This window comes from Cajanus cajan, chromosome 3 (assembly GCF_000230855.2).
Source record: "Cajanus cajan strain Asha chromosome 3, NIPB_CcT2T_4, whole genome shotgun sequence".
Taxonomy (NCBI): Eukaryota; Viridiplantae; Streptophyta; class Magnoliopsida; order Fabales; family Fabaceae; genus Cajanus; species Cajanus cajan.
This window is the reverse complement of record NC_138519.1, coordinates 13999544-14015589: the sequence shown is the minus strand read 5'-3', so window position 1 is coordinate 14015589 and position 16046 is coordinate 13999544. Positions and strand designations below refer to the sequence as shown.

Genomic DNA, 16046 nt, shown 5'->3' with positions numbered 1-16046 from the left:
TATACCATCCATAAGCATGTACATGAACAACCCTTACCACATAGCATCATACAATCTTAAACAACCTCTCAATCCACATGAAAACACCTCAAAACATCTTAACAAAATCAATTCTTATCCTTGCATTGCCTATTAACCCAAAAACATTATTACAGCCTACTTCTCCTTTCAACAACTATCAAAGAAAATAACACACAGAGAGTTGTACTCATCCAAATGATCTCAAACCTATCTCAAACGAAAGATAAGAGAATAAGCTACAACTCCTATGAAGACATAAGATTCTAAAAAGATCATCTTCTTAGCTAAAAATCTCAAAAACCGCAGCAGATATACTCAGCGCTTACAGCTAGACCTTTGATCACCAAAGTAGCTATAACTAGAGTTCTAGACCTTCGTTTTACCTGATTCCAGTTCCATTGGAAAGATAACGTCCAAGGCTACAACTTTTGTGAAGACCATAAAATCTAAATCTGTCAATATGGTACTCATACTGCAACAACAAGACTGCAGCGAAAATATCCTCTACACCAAACAGCAATAGTATATCAATATATCTAAGCCCACAAAAATACCTCAACCCTTCCAAACTCACACCTCAACTTCATATTTAAGCTTTCCACTACAATCCTAAACCAAAACAACTCACATATTCAGTATAAAAGGCTTAGAAAATAAAATTCACATGCTACCTAAACCATAAAAGGTCAACATGCAACCATCAAACTCTAGAAATCATCAACACTTCAATCACTCCTTAAGAATACCAAAACTCCAATTCTCAACATACATCATCCTTAGATTCAATCGCTACAACTATAGCTTTAAAAAATTCCACCAATCGTAAACTCTTAATACACTAAAAACAATCAATGTCTTACCCAAGTCTAAGGCCTCAATAGTTCTTATAATATTAGTACAATATCTCGTCTACCACTACTCGCACATATGCTTGCAACACAAGAGATATCACTCAACCACTACTTCTTCCGTAAGCAAGAAGTATCAAACAAATAAGCAATCATAAGAATGAAGAAGAGCGGTATAATGGTATTAGCTAACACTATCATGACTATCATTCCTCTAATTACAAAATAACTTAACAAGAAGAACATCATCATCATCAAAGAAAAACATCATCAAAGTACACAACAAATAAGACACAATCAGAGTACACAACAGAATCACGATAAGTACATAACTCACGGCCGATTGGATCGACCTACTCTGATACCACTTAATGTGACACCCTCTGCCCCAACATACATATACCGTAATTATAAAAAAAAATAGAATTTTTCATCAATAAAAATCAAATTTCCAACCACGTAAGGGTAAAGAGTTCACATTCATAAACTTAATCCAAATAACATGCCAGTAAAATTACAAAGAAATAAAACTGAATTTTCCAAAATAATTTAATAAGAACATTTTAAACTAATCCTATCTATGTCCCGATGTCACATGTCCTATCAGAGCAAAACCCAACATAAAAGCCTAAGCTTCATCACCAACATCCTCAGCCTTACGCTGATGATCACCTGTATATCAAACAAGAGAAACAACACAAAAGAAGGGAGTGAGAAACATCTTACTCTGGCTCACGGTGTAGGAACGCACACCAGATAGCCAAACACAAATAATACAGTTACCTCATAGATCAATCAACAACAATAGTTTATTCAATCATCCAAGACATACAAATAGTAATTTATCATCATTTAATAATAAGGATGCACATGCATGGACACGAACTTCACATTATCATGCATGTGGTGCCAGTAAAACATCACATGGCATATTGCCGCTAGCAATACACGAAGAGTAGTCTAGGAGTACATGTCGGGTCACACCCTCTGCGCACTCTCACTAGAAGGATATACTACCAAAGTCTCGTCAGGATAGCTAAGCTGCGCAAGATACATCCCATGCACACAATGGGCGAGACTGGGACTTCCAAACCGAGCTATCCCTAAGGACTAATCCCCAAAGCTTTTACACTAGGGGGCCTTCTCTGGCGGTGTATTCCATATCGTACCCTTAAAACACTTATGCAAATGATGCATGTCAATCAAGACTCTATGCATTCTCATATCACATTATCATTTCCCATGGTCATATCACATCATCGCATTTCGTCATCATATTTCATTATCACATTTCATATCCCATGTCTCAATCACATTTCACTTTACATCATCATATTCTCAAAGCCTCCACAGAGCACTTTAATTTATATCAAAACTCGTTTATTTATAAAATTAAATACATATTTTTACATCTCATCAAACAAGGAATATAACAGAAAAATCAGAAATCAAAACAGAAAATATCTCATATTTTGTCTATTTCTCATAGGGTTTCCCGCAGGAACCCATAGAGCACTCTAGATCATATTAAAACATATTTATTTTCAAAATTAACCACATACTCATGCATCACATCCAACAAGGAACACAACAAAGTAATCAGAAGGCAAAATAGAAAACATTCATATTTTGTCCGTTTTCTCATAGGGTTTCCCATAGGAACCCATAGAGATCTCAAGTCATACAATTAATTGCATATAAGAAAAATAATAAGCAAAACAGATACAATTAGGAGAAACCCCTCATACATGAGCATACATAAAAATACAGCAAACACAGGATTGGGGGCCAATCCCACTACCCAGCATACAATCCCACACCCAAAGCGAGGTTTCTCACTCCCCCCTTACCTGGATGAGTAGAAGACAAAGGTGTTATCTAAGGTCGTTCCTGAGTACTCTTCCTTAGAGCTCTTTGTTTCTCCTTTTTTTTTCCTAACCCTTCAGAACGCAAATGAGGTAGATAGGGTTAACGCTACCTGACTCCTTAAAATTAATCCATTGGGCTGGGTCAACCCAACCCATTTTTCTTCTCTTCTAACCCACTTCTCTTTTTCCTCAAAATAATTAAATAAAATAAATACATGTATATTATAAAATATTTTTCCTCTATAATAATAATATATTTCTGACCCAAAATATAATAATATAATTTCAATAACAAAATATCATATAAAATCAATCTTCTCTTAAAACATATAAATATTTATTTAAATATGCTAATAAAAAATACTTATTTAATACGTACAAAATAATTATCCAAAATAATAATTATTTAAAACGTACAAAATAATATTCTTCTATAATTATTAAAATAATTATGACCAAATACCATATAATAATTATTATTATTATAATAATAATAATAATAATAATAACTTTATTGAAAACTGGGGTGTTACACTTGTTGGGTATTTCCTTTTTTATTTTTAATCTGTAAGGAATCTGAATGATTTTGATCTTGGAGGATACCCTGAATCGGTGAATTGGTGTTGTTGTTTTGGTTTGAAGATGGTTTTTTTTCTTTCACTGAGCCCGCCTCTCCCATGACTTTCCAGACCAACCTGGATCTGCCCTCGAAAATCTCTCTGCATTTTGGGAGCAGAGCATGCAAAATCGAGCAATTAATCTTAGAAAAATTTCCTCAGGTCTCTAGAAATCTATAAAAATGAAAAACCCGGGTAGAAGCACAAGCAAAAGGAGAGAGGAAAAGTAAAAAAAGGAAGGGGGAAGGAGACTAGCCTCAATACTTTAAATCGTCTATAACTTTTATCCAAATACAACTCAAGTAGCCACTTTGACATTGTGTAATGAGTTAGCACAATCCTAATCCTAATGAAATCAGCCAATCAAAGTGCTTATAATCTTAATGTGCACCTCACCGGTAAAAATGGGCTTACATTGTTTTCACGGATATTCATTCTATTCCACTTTTGCAACATCGTTTAGTGAAAATATTCTACAATGTGACGAGCAACCAAAGTGTAAGGTCTCCATCTAATTAATGAATATGGGAAAAAAAATTTAGTTGTCATAGTTTTGTCATGTCATATAGGTGAGGAATTCTTACTAGGAACAACTGAGTTTAAAAGTGTTGTACACATGTTATTGATCATTATTCTTTTCTCCAGATTTTAATTTTTAGTAATGTAGGCTATGTCATTGAAGCTAACGGAACGTTTTAGAAAGTAATTTAATTTGGAAAAGGTTGGAATTATTTCAGTTTCAATAAATTTGGGGTTTGTTCTACACACAATTACATAAATGAAATTTCACTTTGGCTGTTACGTTTCACAGGAAAGTTTCTAAGATTCAGTTTGGTATTGGTGGAGAGAATTTAGAATCGAGTTTGTCTTATGATTTTTTTTAATAATTCTGATTCTAGAATTTTTCGCCCTATTTTTAATTGGTTACCACACTAAACTCGAAGGTAGCAATTTTGGTTAACCTACTTAAATTTTAAGAGAGAAAGAAAGAAAAGATCTACTTATTTAAAGAGGAAACACTCAAATTAATACTTAAATTTAAAGGATGTTATATTAGTCTCTAAAAACTAAGAAATTATTAAATATATCTTTTTATGATGTTATTGTTTCTTTTATTGTAGCTTTGTAGAGTCACCATTGAGACATTGACTACTTATCATTAATAGTTTAATACCTTGCTATATATTATTAATGTCTTGCTATATATTATTACTAGTGATATATTGGTGTTTAATTGTATGAGTAACTTTCTTTTTATTAATGCTTTCAATATACAGAATGGAATCTGAAACCCATGAGAAAATTATTGATGTTGGGTTAAATGAACAACTTTCTCCTATTATTGAAGATATTGATGATTCTAGGCCTACTAAGAAGCCTAAAACAACCACGTCTAAAGTTTGGGATAATTTTACTAAACTTGGGGTAAAAAATGGTAAAGAAAAAGCTAAATGCAACTATTGTGGTAATGAATATGTTTGTGGTGGTGTAAAAATAGGAACTTCATCCATGTTACGTCATTTGCAAAAGTGTGACATCTTAAAGCAAAAAAAAAATTCTGCACAAATTAGAAATATGATAATTGATCAAGCTGGCAAGCTGAGGTCTAGAGAAATAGATCAAAAACATTTTGAAGATTTGCTTTCAAGGGCTATTATTGAACATGGGTTATCATTTAGTTTTGTTGAGTATAAGTGGATTAGAGAGTTATTTTTGTATTTATATCCTGGGTTAATAATTCCTAGTAGGAATCACTACTACAAGATGCATATTCTACATCGGTTCTCTAAATGTATACATTTTTACATCAATTCTGAAAAATCGATGTAGATTTAAGCATAAATCTACATCGGTTCTCTAGACAACCGATGTAGATTTAAGAATAAATCTACATCGGTTCTCTGGAGAACCGATGTAGATTTATGCTTAAATCTACATCGATTTTCTTGAGAACCGATGTAGATTGCATTTTTTTTAAAAAAAAAATCATGATTATTTTTGTGAGAATACTCTATTTATTAGGGATCCAGTATTTGATCTCACAAAAATCCTTCAGACGAGTAACAATCACAGTATACGAGTAGAGTTAGTCTCTGTCTTGTAAACCAAGAATACACATGGCAGAACAAAAAAGAAATACTTGTGGTTGTTGAAAAAATAATTTCAACCAAGGCTAGAAGAATATACCAGCATTAAAGACCCATATAGGCATTGCTCCAAGGTCTTCTGCTAGCTGGTAAAGAAAAATTAAATCATTATATTTCAACTAAATAGGATACATATGCAAATGTAGTTGTAAAAGGACACCCACTTGAAGATACTCTAAAAAACCAAATCCATTGTCACTCCAATAGCCCCACATCCAGGTCTCTCTTCCCATGGTCCAATAGTATCTTTCCATTGAAATTGGTCTTTGAGATAAGTTACTTCAACATATAACAACCACCTAATGCAATGATTTTTTATAGAGTTAGACCTAAGGATTTTTTTTATAATAAAGTTCAGAAAGAAGAAATGTTATTCCATCCTAAGGGTTAAAATGGAATTAGAACTTCCAAGAAAAATTAACCCTTACACATAGGATCAAAAGTGAATCCTCTGTTGCTACATACATAGAACCTTACTACCTAATTACACGTGAATAGCGGCACAACCAAATACTAAAAATAGTGTTGCAAACCTCAATTTGAAGACTTAGAATTTTAACATACCTAGAAATCTGAGAAATTTTGGTTTCAAATCTGCCACCATTTGGAAAAGGTCCTTTCGGAAGCCATGGCCCTGTTTCAAAAGAAGAATGAAGTGATGTAAAGGAAAAGAACAAAACAGAATAGAATGCATTGCCAGCAAGTGGTCATTGAGGTACCAAGTGTAGACTTATTGTTATCATTATTGATCCAAAGATTTTTGTTAAATTTAATAGCTACATTTGTTGAATTATAAAGGTGTGATTGTTATTCTACTAACCTTGTAAGTGTCCAATGGCATAACTGACACCTGGTCTAACAAGTAACTCCCTTTCCTTGTTGTGGTTATTTGAAGGCTTGAAATGTGATTAGTAGCTTTTGCTTCCACTATAGTCTCCACCCTCTTCCATTTTCCATGTCCATGAACATGCCTGCCAAGAACCACCGATTAGTTCTTTTAATCAATGCAACAAACAAATTATAGGTCATTGGATATAGGTTGTAGAATGTCCACAATTCCTTTTAATTCTAAATAAAAAGAAACTTACGTAATATGTGATGCCACTTTTTTAACATCAACACCCGTGAATGAAAGTTGAAAATCAAACTTTCCTTCTGATTTAACGTGGTACACCACCTTATACCACTTCCCTTGCTCAATATTCTGCACATGAAAAGAAAAAAGGTTTAGAAAGATAGAAGTTACTTCATACAATAAACTAATAATAGATTTGTCATTTCTTAAGAAAAATGTAAGTGTGACATTATATGAGTCTTTTTTATTTTCAGATTTATTTGTTACATTTAAACTTACTTAATACACACACAACAAAAATTATGAAAATATTATATGCATTAATTTTCTTACCATGCCCCAATAACCAGGGTTAGAGATACCAACACCACCAAATGGGCAAGGTTTGTGACCACCACAATAAACCTCCATAAGTAATGCAGCTTTATTATGCTCAAAGCAAGAGGAACGGCTAATTGATACAGAAATTGATGCTTCATTTCCAATAATTGTCCAAGGATAAAATATATTGTTTTGGGCTCAAGCTTCAAAGCCTAAAATTAAATTGATAGTAATTGAAAAATAAAAAATCACTTCAAAAATATTGAGATCTAATTGAATTTGTGGACAGGAAAGACAAAGATGAAGAAAGGTTTTAGGGATATGGAAATAACCTCTATTGCTAACAAGTTCTGCCCACAGTCCCCCAGCACCAGCATGATTAATCTCCTGAAAAATAAATTGAAAGAAATTGATGACATTTTCAACATTGAAATAAGATTGGTTTTTTTCTTGTGATACTTTTTTTCTCTCCAATGAGCTTGATCTATTGCACCACACAGAGACAACTTTAAAGTTAGCCTTTTTATGATGAGTGCCGAGAATGATGGTGCATGTTGGCAATGAAGTACAACGAGTAACCTTTACTACAATGCCTTGAAACCATACATTTATTAAAACCCTGTTTTGCATTAAAGGTCTTGTTATAACACAAGACATTCAAATAAATAGATCGGTTCTTCTTGTAATGCACATCCATTGGTTCAACTGATGAAGCAAAGATGCACTTAGTTAAAGTTATTTTATTTTGCCTCCAAGAAACATGGAACATGAAATTGCTTTCGATTTGGCAGCATGAGGCTGATGGAGTGGCCTGGAATGCCACCTAACGAAGTGAACCCAAAGCTTTTGGCAGTGGCAAGCACTATTCGATACGGTTGGGAAGGGACAATTTAGGGCCATGCGTCACGCACGCAAGGAATGCATTGAACAATAAGGAGCAGGAATGTGACAAGGCAGAAGGCAAAACACGTGAGGAGGCTGAAATTGATAAAGGACACTTGGCAGGAGGTGATGAAATCAAGGAAGGGTCCAAAAAAGTGAGGCAGCACATAACGAATTCGTACCTCAAGGATTACGTGTGGGAAATTAACTAACTATATAAGAGGAGAGAGGCAGGGAATTGGGTGGTGGTGGATTGTACGTCTTTTCTCCCTTAGGCCCAATTGGGATTATTTCTCTGTTCTTAGCTACTGTTCTATTCCTAGTGTTATTGCTGTGTGGCAGTGGATTTTGAGAATTATCGTTGCAATATAATTTCGAGTACGTCTCTTTTCACTATTTGCGTGCATTTTAATACTTACATTGGTGCTTTCATCGACCACCATGGCTGAAAATACGAGATTAAAGGAACTGGGTGCTGATGTTAAAAAGATTTTGGAGTTGATGGAAAAGCGCGATCGTGAATATGGTGAAAGATTTGCAAAAATAGAAACTGCTGTCGCCATGGTTTCAGCTACTCATTTCGTTGGTGGTCCGAACTCATCAGCAGGGGTTAATCCACCATTTCAGGTACGAAATATTAAACTTGATTTTTCGCGATTCGATGGAATCAATGTGCTACATTGGATCTTTAAGGCTGAACAATTTTTTGAGTATTATTCTACTCTGGATGCTCAACGGTTGATAATCGCTACAGTATATATGGACAAAGATGTGGTTCCCTAGTTTTAAATGATGCAGAGGAACAATCCATTCCAATCGTGGATGGCATTTACTAGAGCTCTTGAGCTGGAATATGGTCCGTCCCCATACGAGTGCCTGCGTTCTACGTTGTTCAAGCTATCTCAGCTTGGATTTGTTAGTGCGTATTACACCGAGTTTACCGCATTAGCTAACAGAGTTACCGGTGTTACTATTGATGCTTTGTTGGATTGCTTCCTTAGTGGCCTGAAACCTGACCTCAGACGTGATGTCATTGCTCAAAGTCCAAATTCAATTCCAAAGGTTGTTTCGTTGGCTAAATTGTATGAGGAGAAATATTCCACTGTCCCAAAGCTAGACTACAATACTACTTCTTTTAAGAAATCAAACACAAGCTTAAACACAAACCTAAACACAAGCCAACGACCCAATACACTTCCTGCCATATTACCCACACCGAGTCAAAAACCATTTGCCCAGCCGTTACACACACCTACGGTTAAAAAAATGACAGCGGCAGAAATGCAACTTCGAAGGGAGAAAGGTCTTTGTTACACTTGTGATGATAAGTTCTCTCCTACTCATAGGTGTCCCAATAGGCAGTATTTGTTACTGTCTGTAGAGGAATTGGATGAGTCACCCCCTTGTCTAGACCCTCCTGAACCACTTCCACTTGATTTAATATTAGAACATCACCTTTCCTTCAATGCCTTGAAAGGATCGCCTAGTTTGGGAACCATGAGATTTCAAGGGTCTATCAATGGTGTTAATGTCCAAATCTTGTTAGATAGTGGTAGTTCTGACAATTTCTTGCAGCCTCGAATTGCTAATTACCTCAAACTGCCTATTGAACCTATCTCTAGCTTCCAAGTTATGGTGGGTAATGGAAATGCATTAACTGTGGAAGGCTTGGTTCGAGATGTGAAAGTCACTGCCCAGGGACATACTCTACAGCTTCCAATCTATTTACTGGCTGTCTTTGGTGCTGATCTAGTCCTAGGTGCTGCTTGGTTGGCCACGTTGGGGCCTCATGTGTCAGATTACAGTTCCTCGACCTTGAAATTTTACTTAGATGGGGACTTCATTACCTTACATGGTACAAAAACAACTTTACCAGCTCAAGCTCAATACCATCACATCAAAAGGATGTCTCGGACACATACCATTGCTGAGTATTATACCTTGCAATTTAAACTTCAGGATGTTCCTCAAGATCAATGGATTGATTCTACTCCAGACATGCATCCAGATTTGGCTACGCTCTTGAATACATACAGGAAGGTGTTTGATAAACCCTCTAGTTTACCTCCTACAAGAACACACAATCACTCTATTCCTTTACTTCCTGGAAGTCAACCCATTAAGGTGAGACCTTATAGATATCCTCACAGCCAGAAGGAGAGAATTGAAAACATGATTGAAGACATGTTACACAAGGGTATCATAGCTCCTAGCACAAGCCCTTTCTCATCTCCCATCCTTTTAGTAAAAAAAAAAGATGGCACTTGGAGATTCTGCACTGACTATAGGGCTTTAAACACCATAACAGTCAAGGATACCTTTCCAATACCAACTGTAGATGAGCTACTTGATGAATTATTTGGAGCTCAATACTTTTCCAAGCTTGACCTTCGCTCCGGATATCATCAAATCCTGGTTTCCCCTGAAGACAGGTTTAAAACTGCTTTTCAAACACATCAAGGGCATTATGAATGGCTTGTCATGCCATTTGGATTAACAAATGCACCTGCCACTTTTCAAAGCTTGATGAATTTGGTGTTTCAAGGGCTGTTGCACAAATTGGTCTTGGTGTTTTTTTGATGACATACTGGTTTATAGCCCTACTTGGTCTGCTCATTTTCACCATTTGGAAGCTGTGTTGAATATTCTGCAACACCATCAGTTGTATGCTAAGTTATCCAAGTGTCAATTTGGATTAACCGAAGTGGAATACCTAGGCCATACAGTTTCGGGTCGTGGTGTTACTATGGTACAAAATAAAGTTCAGGTTGTGTTAAATTGGCCAATACCAACTTCTATATCTCAACTCAAAGGCTTCTTGGGTTTAACCGGATATTATAGAAGGTTTGTGAAGGCTTATGCTGTGTTAGCTACCCCCCTAACCAACCTTCTCAAGAAAGAAAACTTCAAGTGGAATCCTACTGCTACTGATGCTTTTAACAATCTAAAAATAGCTATTACAGAAGCTCCAGTCTTAGCACTTCCAGATTTCTCAAAACCCTTTATTCTGGAAACTGATGCCTCTGGCTCTGGCATTGGAGCTATCCTCAGTCAAGATAAGCATCCCATTGCATTCTTTTCCAAGAAACTTTCTGCCAGGCTGCAAAACCAATCGGCATATGTCCGGGAGTTCTATGCCATCACACAAGCAATAGCTAAGTTTAGACACTACTTGCTGGGCCATAAGTTCATTATCCGAACTGATCAGAAGAGCCTCTGAAGCTTAACTGAGCAAGCAGTTCAGACGCCCGAGCAACAAGCTTGGTTACCTAAACTTCTGGGCTATGACTTTACCATTGAGTATAAACCTGGTTGTGAAAACCTTGCTGCAGATGCCTTGTCTAGATCTTTTTTTATGGCTATTTCTCATCCCAATTTGGATATCATTCATATGGTGCGGGATGCTGTTGCCTCAGACCCCAAATTGACTGAAATATTGAGCTTGTGTAACCAAGGCAATCCTCCTCTACCACATTATTCTGCCAAGGATCAGTTATTATACTGGAAAAATAGGCTTGTTCTTCCAGCCAACCACCCTCTCATACAACAACTTCTACATGAATATCATAGTTCCCCTATTGGTGGCCATTCAGGAATAGCAAGGACTATGCCACGAATTTCTGCTCAGTTTCATTGGCAAGGTATGCAGCGAGACATCAAAAATTTTGTCCAACATTGTTTATTGTGTCAGCAAGCTAAGACAGCCACTACTTTACCTGCTGGGTTACTGCAACCTTTGGCTATTCCTAACCAAATTTGGGAGGACATAGCTATGGATTTTATTGTTGGCTTACCTCCGTCCCATGGTTTCAGTGTGATAATGGTAGTTGTTGATAGATTATCTAAATATGGCCACTTTGCTGCCCTTAAGGCTGATTTCTCAAGCAAACAAGTTGCAGAAATGTTTCTAAAGACCATTGTTAAGCTGCATGGTTTTCCAAAATCAATTGTCTCTGATAGAGATAAAGTCTTCACAAGTAAATTTTGGCAACAATTATGCAAATTGAGTAGCACTACATTGTCCATGAGCACTGCATATCATCCGCAGTCTGATGGCCAATCTGAGGCATTAAATAGGTGCTTAGAGATGTATCTTAGGTGCTTCACAGTTGATAGTCCTAAGACATGGAGTCAGCTACTACCGTGGGCTGAATATTGGTACAATACTTCTCTTCAATCAAGTATTGGCATGACCCCATTTAAAGCCGTTTATGGTAGAGATCCACCTACTATAGCCAAGTACACCTTGGACACTCAAGACCCTCCTTCTTTACAAGAATTGCTGCAGCAACGCGATTTAGTCCTCAATCAGCTCAAGAATCATTTGCTAAAAGCTCAGATTCACATGAAGAAATTTGCAGATAAGAAGAGAATGCCTCTAGAATTAAAAGTTGGGGATTTGGTCTTAGTCAAGCTTCAACCATATCGGCAACATTCTGTTGCATTGCGCAAAAATCAGAAGCTAGGACTAAGGTATTTTGGTCTTTTTCCTATTGTACAACGTGTGGGATCAGTCGCTTATAAGTTACTACTGCCTCCAACTAGCAAAATCCACCCTGTGTTTCATGTTTCACTTCTGAAGTTGTGCAAAGGTGACCATCAAAAACAGTATGTTCCTACCCCATTTTTGACAGATGAATTTGGTCCTCTACTCCAACCTTGCAACATTTTGCAAACTAGAACTATTATTCGTGGCAATCAATTCATTTCACAGTTATTAGTTCAGTGGCAGGGAACTGATGTTTCTAAGGCAACATGGGAAGACGCTGTTTCACTCCAGGAAGAATATCCTAACTTCAACCTTGAGGACAAGGTTGATTTTTATGGGAGAGGAAATGTCACGCACGTAAGGAATGCATTGAACAATAAGGAGCAGGAATGTGACAAGGTAGAAGGCAAAACACGTGAGGAGGCTGAAATTGATAAAGGACACTTGGCAGGAGGTGATGAAATCAAGGAAGGGTCCAAAAAAGTGAGGCAGCGCATAACGAATTCGTACCTCAAGGATTACGTGTGGGAAATTAACTAACTATATAAGAGGAGAGAGGCAGGGAATTGGGTGGTGGATGGATTGTACGTCTTTTCTCCCTTAGGCCCAATTGGGATTAATTCTTTGTTCTTAGCTACTGTTTTATTCCTAGTGTTATTGCTGTGTGGCAGTGGATTTTGAGAATTATCGTTGCAATATAATTTCGAGTACGTCTCTTTTCACTATTTGAGTGCATTTTAATACTTACACCATGTGATGGTTTCTACCCTCTTCACCTCATGCATTTTTCCTAGAGTATTACTATTATATCCTACCGCCTCGACTCAATTCATCTAAACATTACTTTGTCCACATCCCCACTCAACTCTTATTTCCAATTTTTATTCTCTCCTACTTCTGTATATCCATAATTTGCTACTTAACTTGCATTTTGTTCAATTACTAAAAGATTGATTTTTCAAAATCAAGTGGATAAAAAAAAGGCGAGAATCAACTTTGTAATATACATTGCCTTTTGGTGAAAAAAAAACTTTTTTTTTCTTTAACACAAGTAGAAGGAAGCACAAACATATCATTAAAAAATTCACATACATTGATTTAACATGTTTACATGAATAACATTCCAATTAATATTTATTTGTTAAATTTATCTAGCATTTGACTATGATAACATTCTAATAAAAAGTATTGTGTTCTATTTAAACAATATTTTTAGATAATTGAATTTAAAAATTTGAAAGCACATATTTTTAACAAAGTATTTGTATATAATTATTCCTATAGGTATAACCTTTAATTGTAATATAGGAATTTGAAGAATGAATTGTAGAAAAGTAGAGTAGAGGAGAAACAGTGGGATCCAAAGAGAAAGGGCTAAAAAAGGGGGAAGAGGGAGATGGTGTTGGCAAAGGCTAAAGAGTTGTCTCCAAAACAAGTAGTTGGAGACACAGGCAGAGGCAAAGGCAGAGGCAACCCAAATTACTTTTTCTATGGCTTTTGTGACAGTCCCATAGATCAAGGCTCATCCCCCAACCAAGTTTTGTTATACAAATAGGAGCGCACCCCCTCCAAATAGGAAAAAAAACAAACCTTATTTTTGGGAAAAGAAAATAAAAATAGCCCTTCTGCTTCGGGGACTGCAAGTGCAAGCTGAAAGCTGAAAATATATTTCATACTCTTAGTCCTATTACTACCCAGTACCGACCCACTCCAGGCATGCTACACTTGTCTGAAAGCAAAAGATGATAACACTAACCGACTTCTACCATGTGATGACCGCAATGGTGGCACTCTACGTGGCCATGATCCTGGCGTACGGTTCGGTGAAATGGTGGAAAATTTTCTTGCCGGACCAATGCTCAGGCATAAACCATTTCGTGGCCCTATTCGCGGTCCCTCTCCTCTCCTTCCACTTCATCGCCTCCAACAACCCCTACCAAATGAACTTGCGCTTCATCACCGCCGACACGCTCCAAAAGATCATCGTGCTAGTGGTTCTCACCATCTGGAGCCTGGAGTGGACGCCGATTCAAATGCACCACAGCAACAAACTCCAGAATCAGACAAAAGGCACCAAACAGCTCGTTTAAACAACGATATTAAGAATGTAAAAAAAAATAGTGAAGTAGAAAAGAACAATTTCCTTTTGGAATTGAAACCCTACATTACAGATCAGGAAGCGGAAGTGGTTCGGCGGCACTCACCGATGGTAGGGTTTATCCGATTCCCGGTGAAGGAAGAGGAAGAAAAGAAGTGGTAGGGTTTAGAGTTTAGCCAATTCCCGGAGAAAAACGTAAATACGCAGGAAATTTGGTTTGCGAACTCGTAACCTAATAGGCAATAAATAATAAATAAATAAAGCCGAGCGAAGCACGATGAAGAGTGAAAAGGGGAGTTTCTCGAAGCATAGATAGATCTAAAAGAATTACGAGATGAGGGGAAGGAAGAAGGTGAAGCACCATCGCCACCCTAAAGGTACTGTGCTTCTAGTGGAGATGAGCGTGTGTGAAAGTTTGTAGAGGCGCTAAAGGTACTGTACAGCACGCGCGAAAAGGAGATAAATTGCTTAACTATTCTACATCGGTTAAAAGGAAACCCGACGTAGAATACTTCATGTTTACATCGGTTTTATCAAGAATCGATGTAAATGTGCTTACAGTTTCTATTAATTTACAAGTTTGCCATCGCATATATTTTTTACATCGGTTCTCGAAGAATCGATGTAAATGTAGCGACGTTAAACAATAATTTCCTAGTAGTGAATACAGTTGTTTCTAACCTTTGGGGGATTCATGATGAAGAAAAAGTAAAGGTGAAAAATGCAATGCATAAAGCTAATAGTAGGACTTGCTTAACATCTGACTGTTGGACATGCATAACTCAGGAAGGATACATTTGTGTAACTGCTCATTTTGTTGATTCTAATTGGAAACTGAATAGTAAGATTCTTGCCTTCTCTAAGTTAGATCCTCCACATGGTGGTCATGAAATGGCAAAAAAAATCTTTGAAATCTTGCTTGATTGCGGGATAGATAGGAAAGTGTTTTCCATAACTTTGGACAATGCAAGTGCCACTGACACAATGGTAAATTTCATGAAAGCACAATTTAATTTGCAGAATAGTTTGATTTGTAATGGCTCATATTTTCATGTGAGATGTAGTGCACTTATACCGAATCTCATTGTTCAAGAGGGTTTGGGGGTGGCTAATGGTGCTTTGAAAAAAATTAGAGAGAGTATAAAATATGTAAGAGGATCGGAAGCTAGAAAGATTGCTTTTAAAGAATGTGTGCTTCAAGTGAGGGGTATTGATACTAAGGTGGGTTTGAGAATGGATGTGCCCACTAGATGGAATTCCACTTATGTTATGCTTGATAGTGCAATTAAATACAAACGTGCATTTGGTTGTTTGGCTATTCGAGATAGGAATTATGTTCATTGCCCATCAGATGATGAGTGGAATAGGGCTGCAAGAATGTGCGAGTTCTTGAAGCCTTTTTTTTCATGAAAAATTTGATATCATGCTCCACTTATCCAACATCTAATCGGTACTTTACGCAAGTTTGGAAAATTGAAAAATTGTTGCGTGAATTTGTTATGTGTGAAGATCAAGTCATTAAAGAGATGGCTTCAAAAATGATGACTAAGTTTTCAAAGTATTGGCATGATTATTGTGAAATTCTTGCCATTGGTGCTATTCTTGACCCACGAATGAAGTTTGGAGCTATTCAGTTTGCTTATAGAAAAATTGAGCCTTCAACTTCTGAAGAGAAAATTA

At 36.6% G+C, this 16046-nt stretch overlaps 1 protein-coding gene across 11 annotated transcripts; it reads right to left on the bottom strand.

The window, feature by feature from the left end:
• Positions 1-1314: 1314 nt before the first annotated feature.
• On the bottom strand, positions 1315-14796 carry LOC145955574 (alpha-L-arabinofuranosidase 1). Of its 11 annotated transcripts, XR_014432215.1 has the most exons (10): positions 14473-14795; positions 14025-14280; positions 7230-7284; positions 6910-7109; positions 6590-6705; positions 6322-6472; positions 6066-6135; positions 3341-3456; positions 2720-2809; positions 1315-1541 (listed from the first exon to the last, which is right to left on the bottom strand). XR_014432215.1 is itself a non-coding variant. In XM_083070494.1 (6 exons), the coding sequence occupies exons 1-5, from the start codon at positions 7323-7325 to the stop codon at positions 5547-5549; spliced, it is 474 nt and encodes a 157-aa protein (XP_082926620.1). In that variant the 5' UTR covers positions 7326-11475; the 3' UTR covers positions 1315-1541; positions 5542-5546. The 11 variants fall into 11 exon arrangements, 2 of the variants coding, with proteins under 2 accessions (XP_082926620.1, XP_082926618.1); XR_014432222.1 differs by lacking the exon at positions 6910-7109 and having other exon boundaries at positions 14473-14796; XR_014432219.1 differs by lacking the exons at positions 6910-7109; positions 14025-14280; positions 14473-14795 and adding exons at positions 5542-5587; positions 5666-5800 and having other exon boundaries at positions 7230-11475.
• Positions 14797-16046: the final 1250 nt, after the last annotated feature.

Excerpts from the sequence above, each read along its gene's own strand:
- LOC145955574 (XM_083070492.1), bottom strand. The coding sequence starts at position 7,325 with ATGTTGAAAATGTCATCAATTTCTTTCAATTTATTTTTCAGGAGATTA. Across the intron at positions 6,136-6,321 it reads TGCCATTGGACACTTACAAG|GGCCATGGCTTCCGAAAGGA; the intron begins GTTAGTAGAATA and ends CTTTTGAAACAG. Across the intron at positions 1,542-6,065 it reads AAAATTTCTCAGATTTCTAG|GTGATCATCAGCGTAAGGCT; the intron begins GTATGTTAAAAT and ends TTTGATATACAG.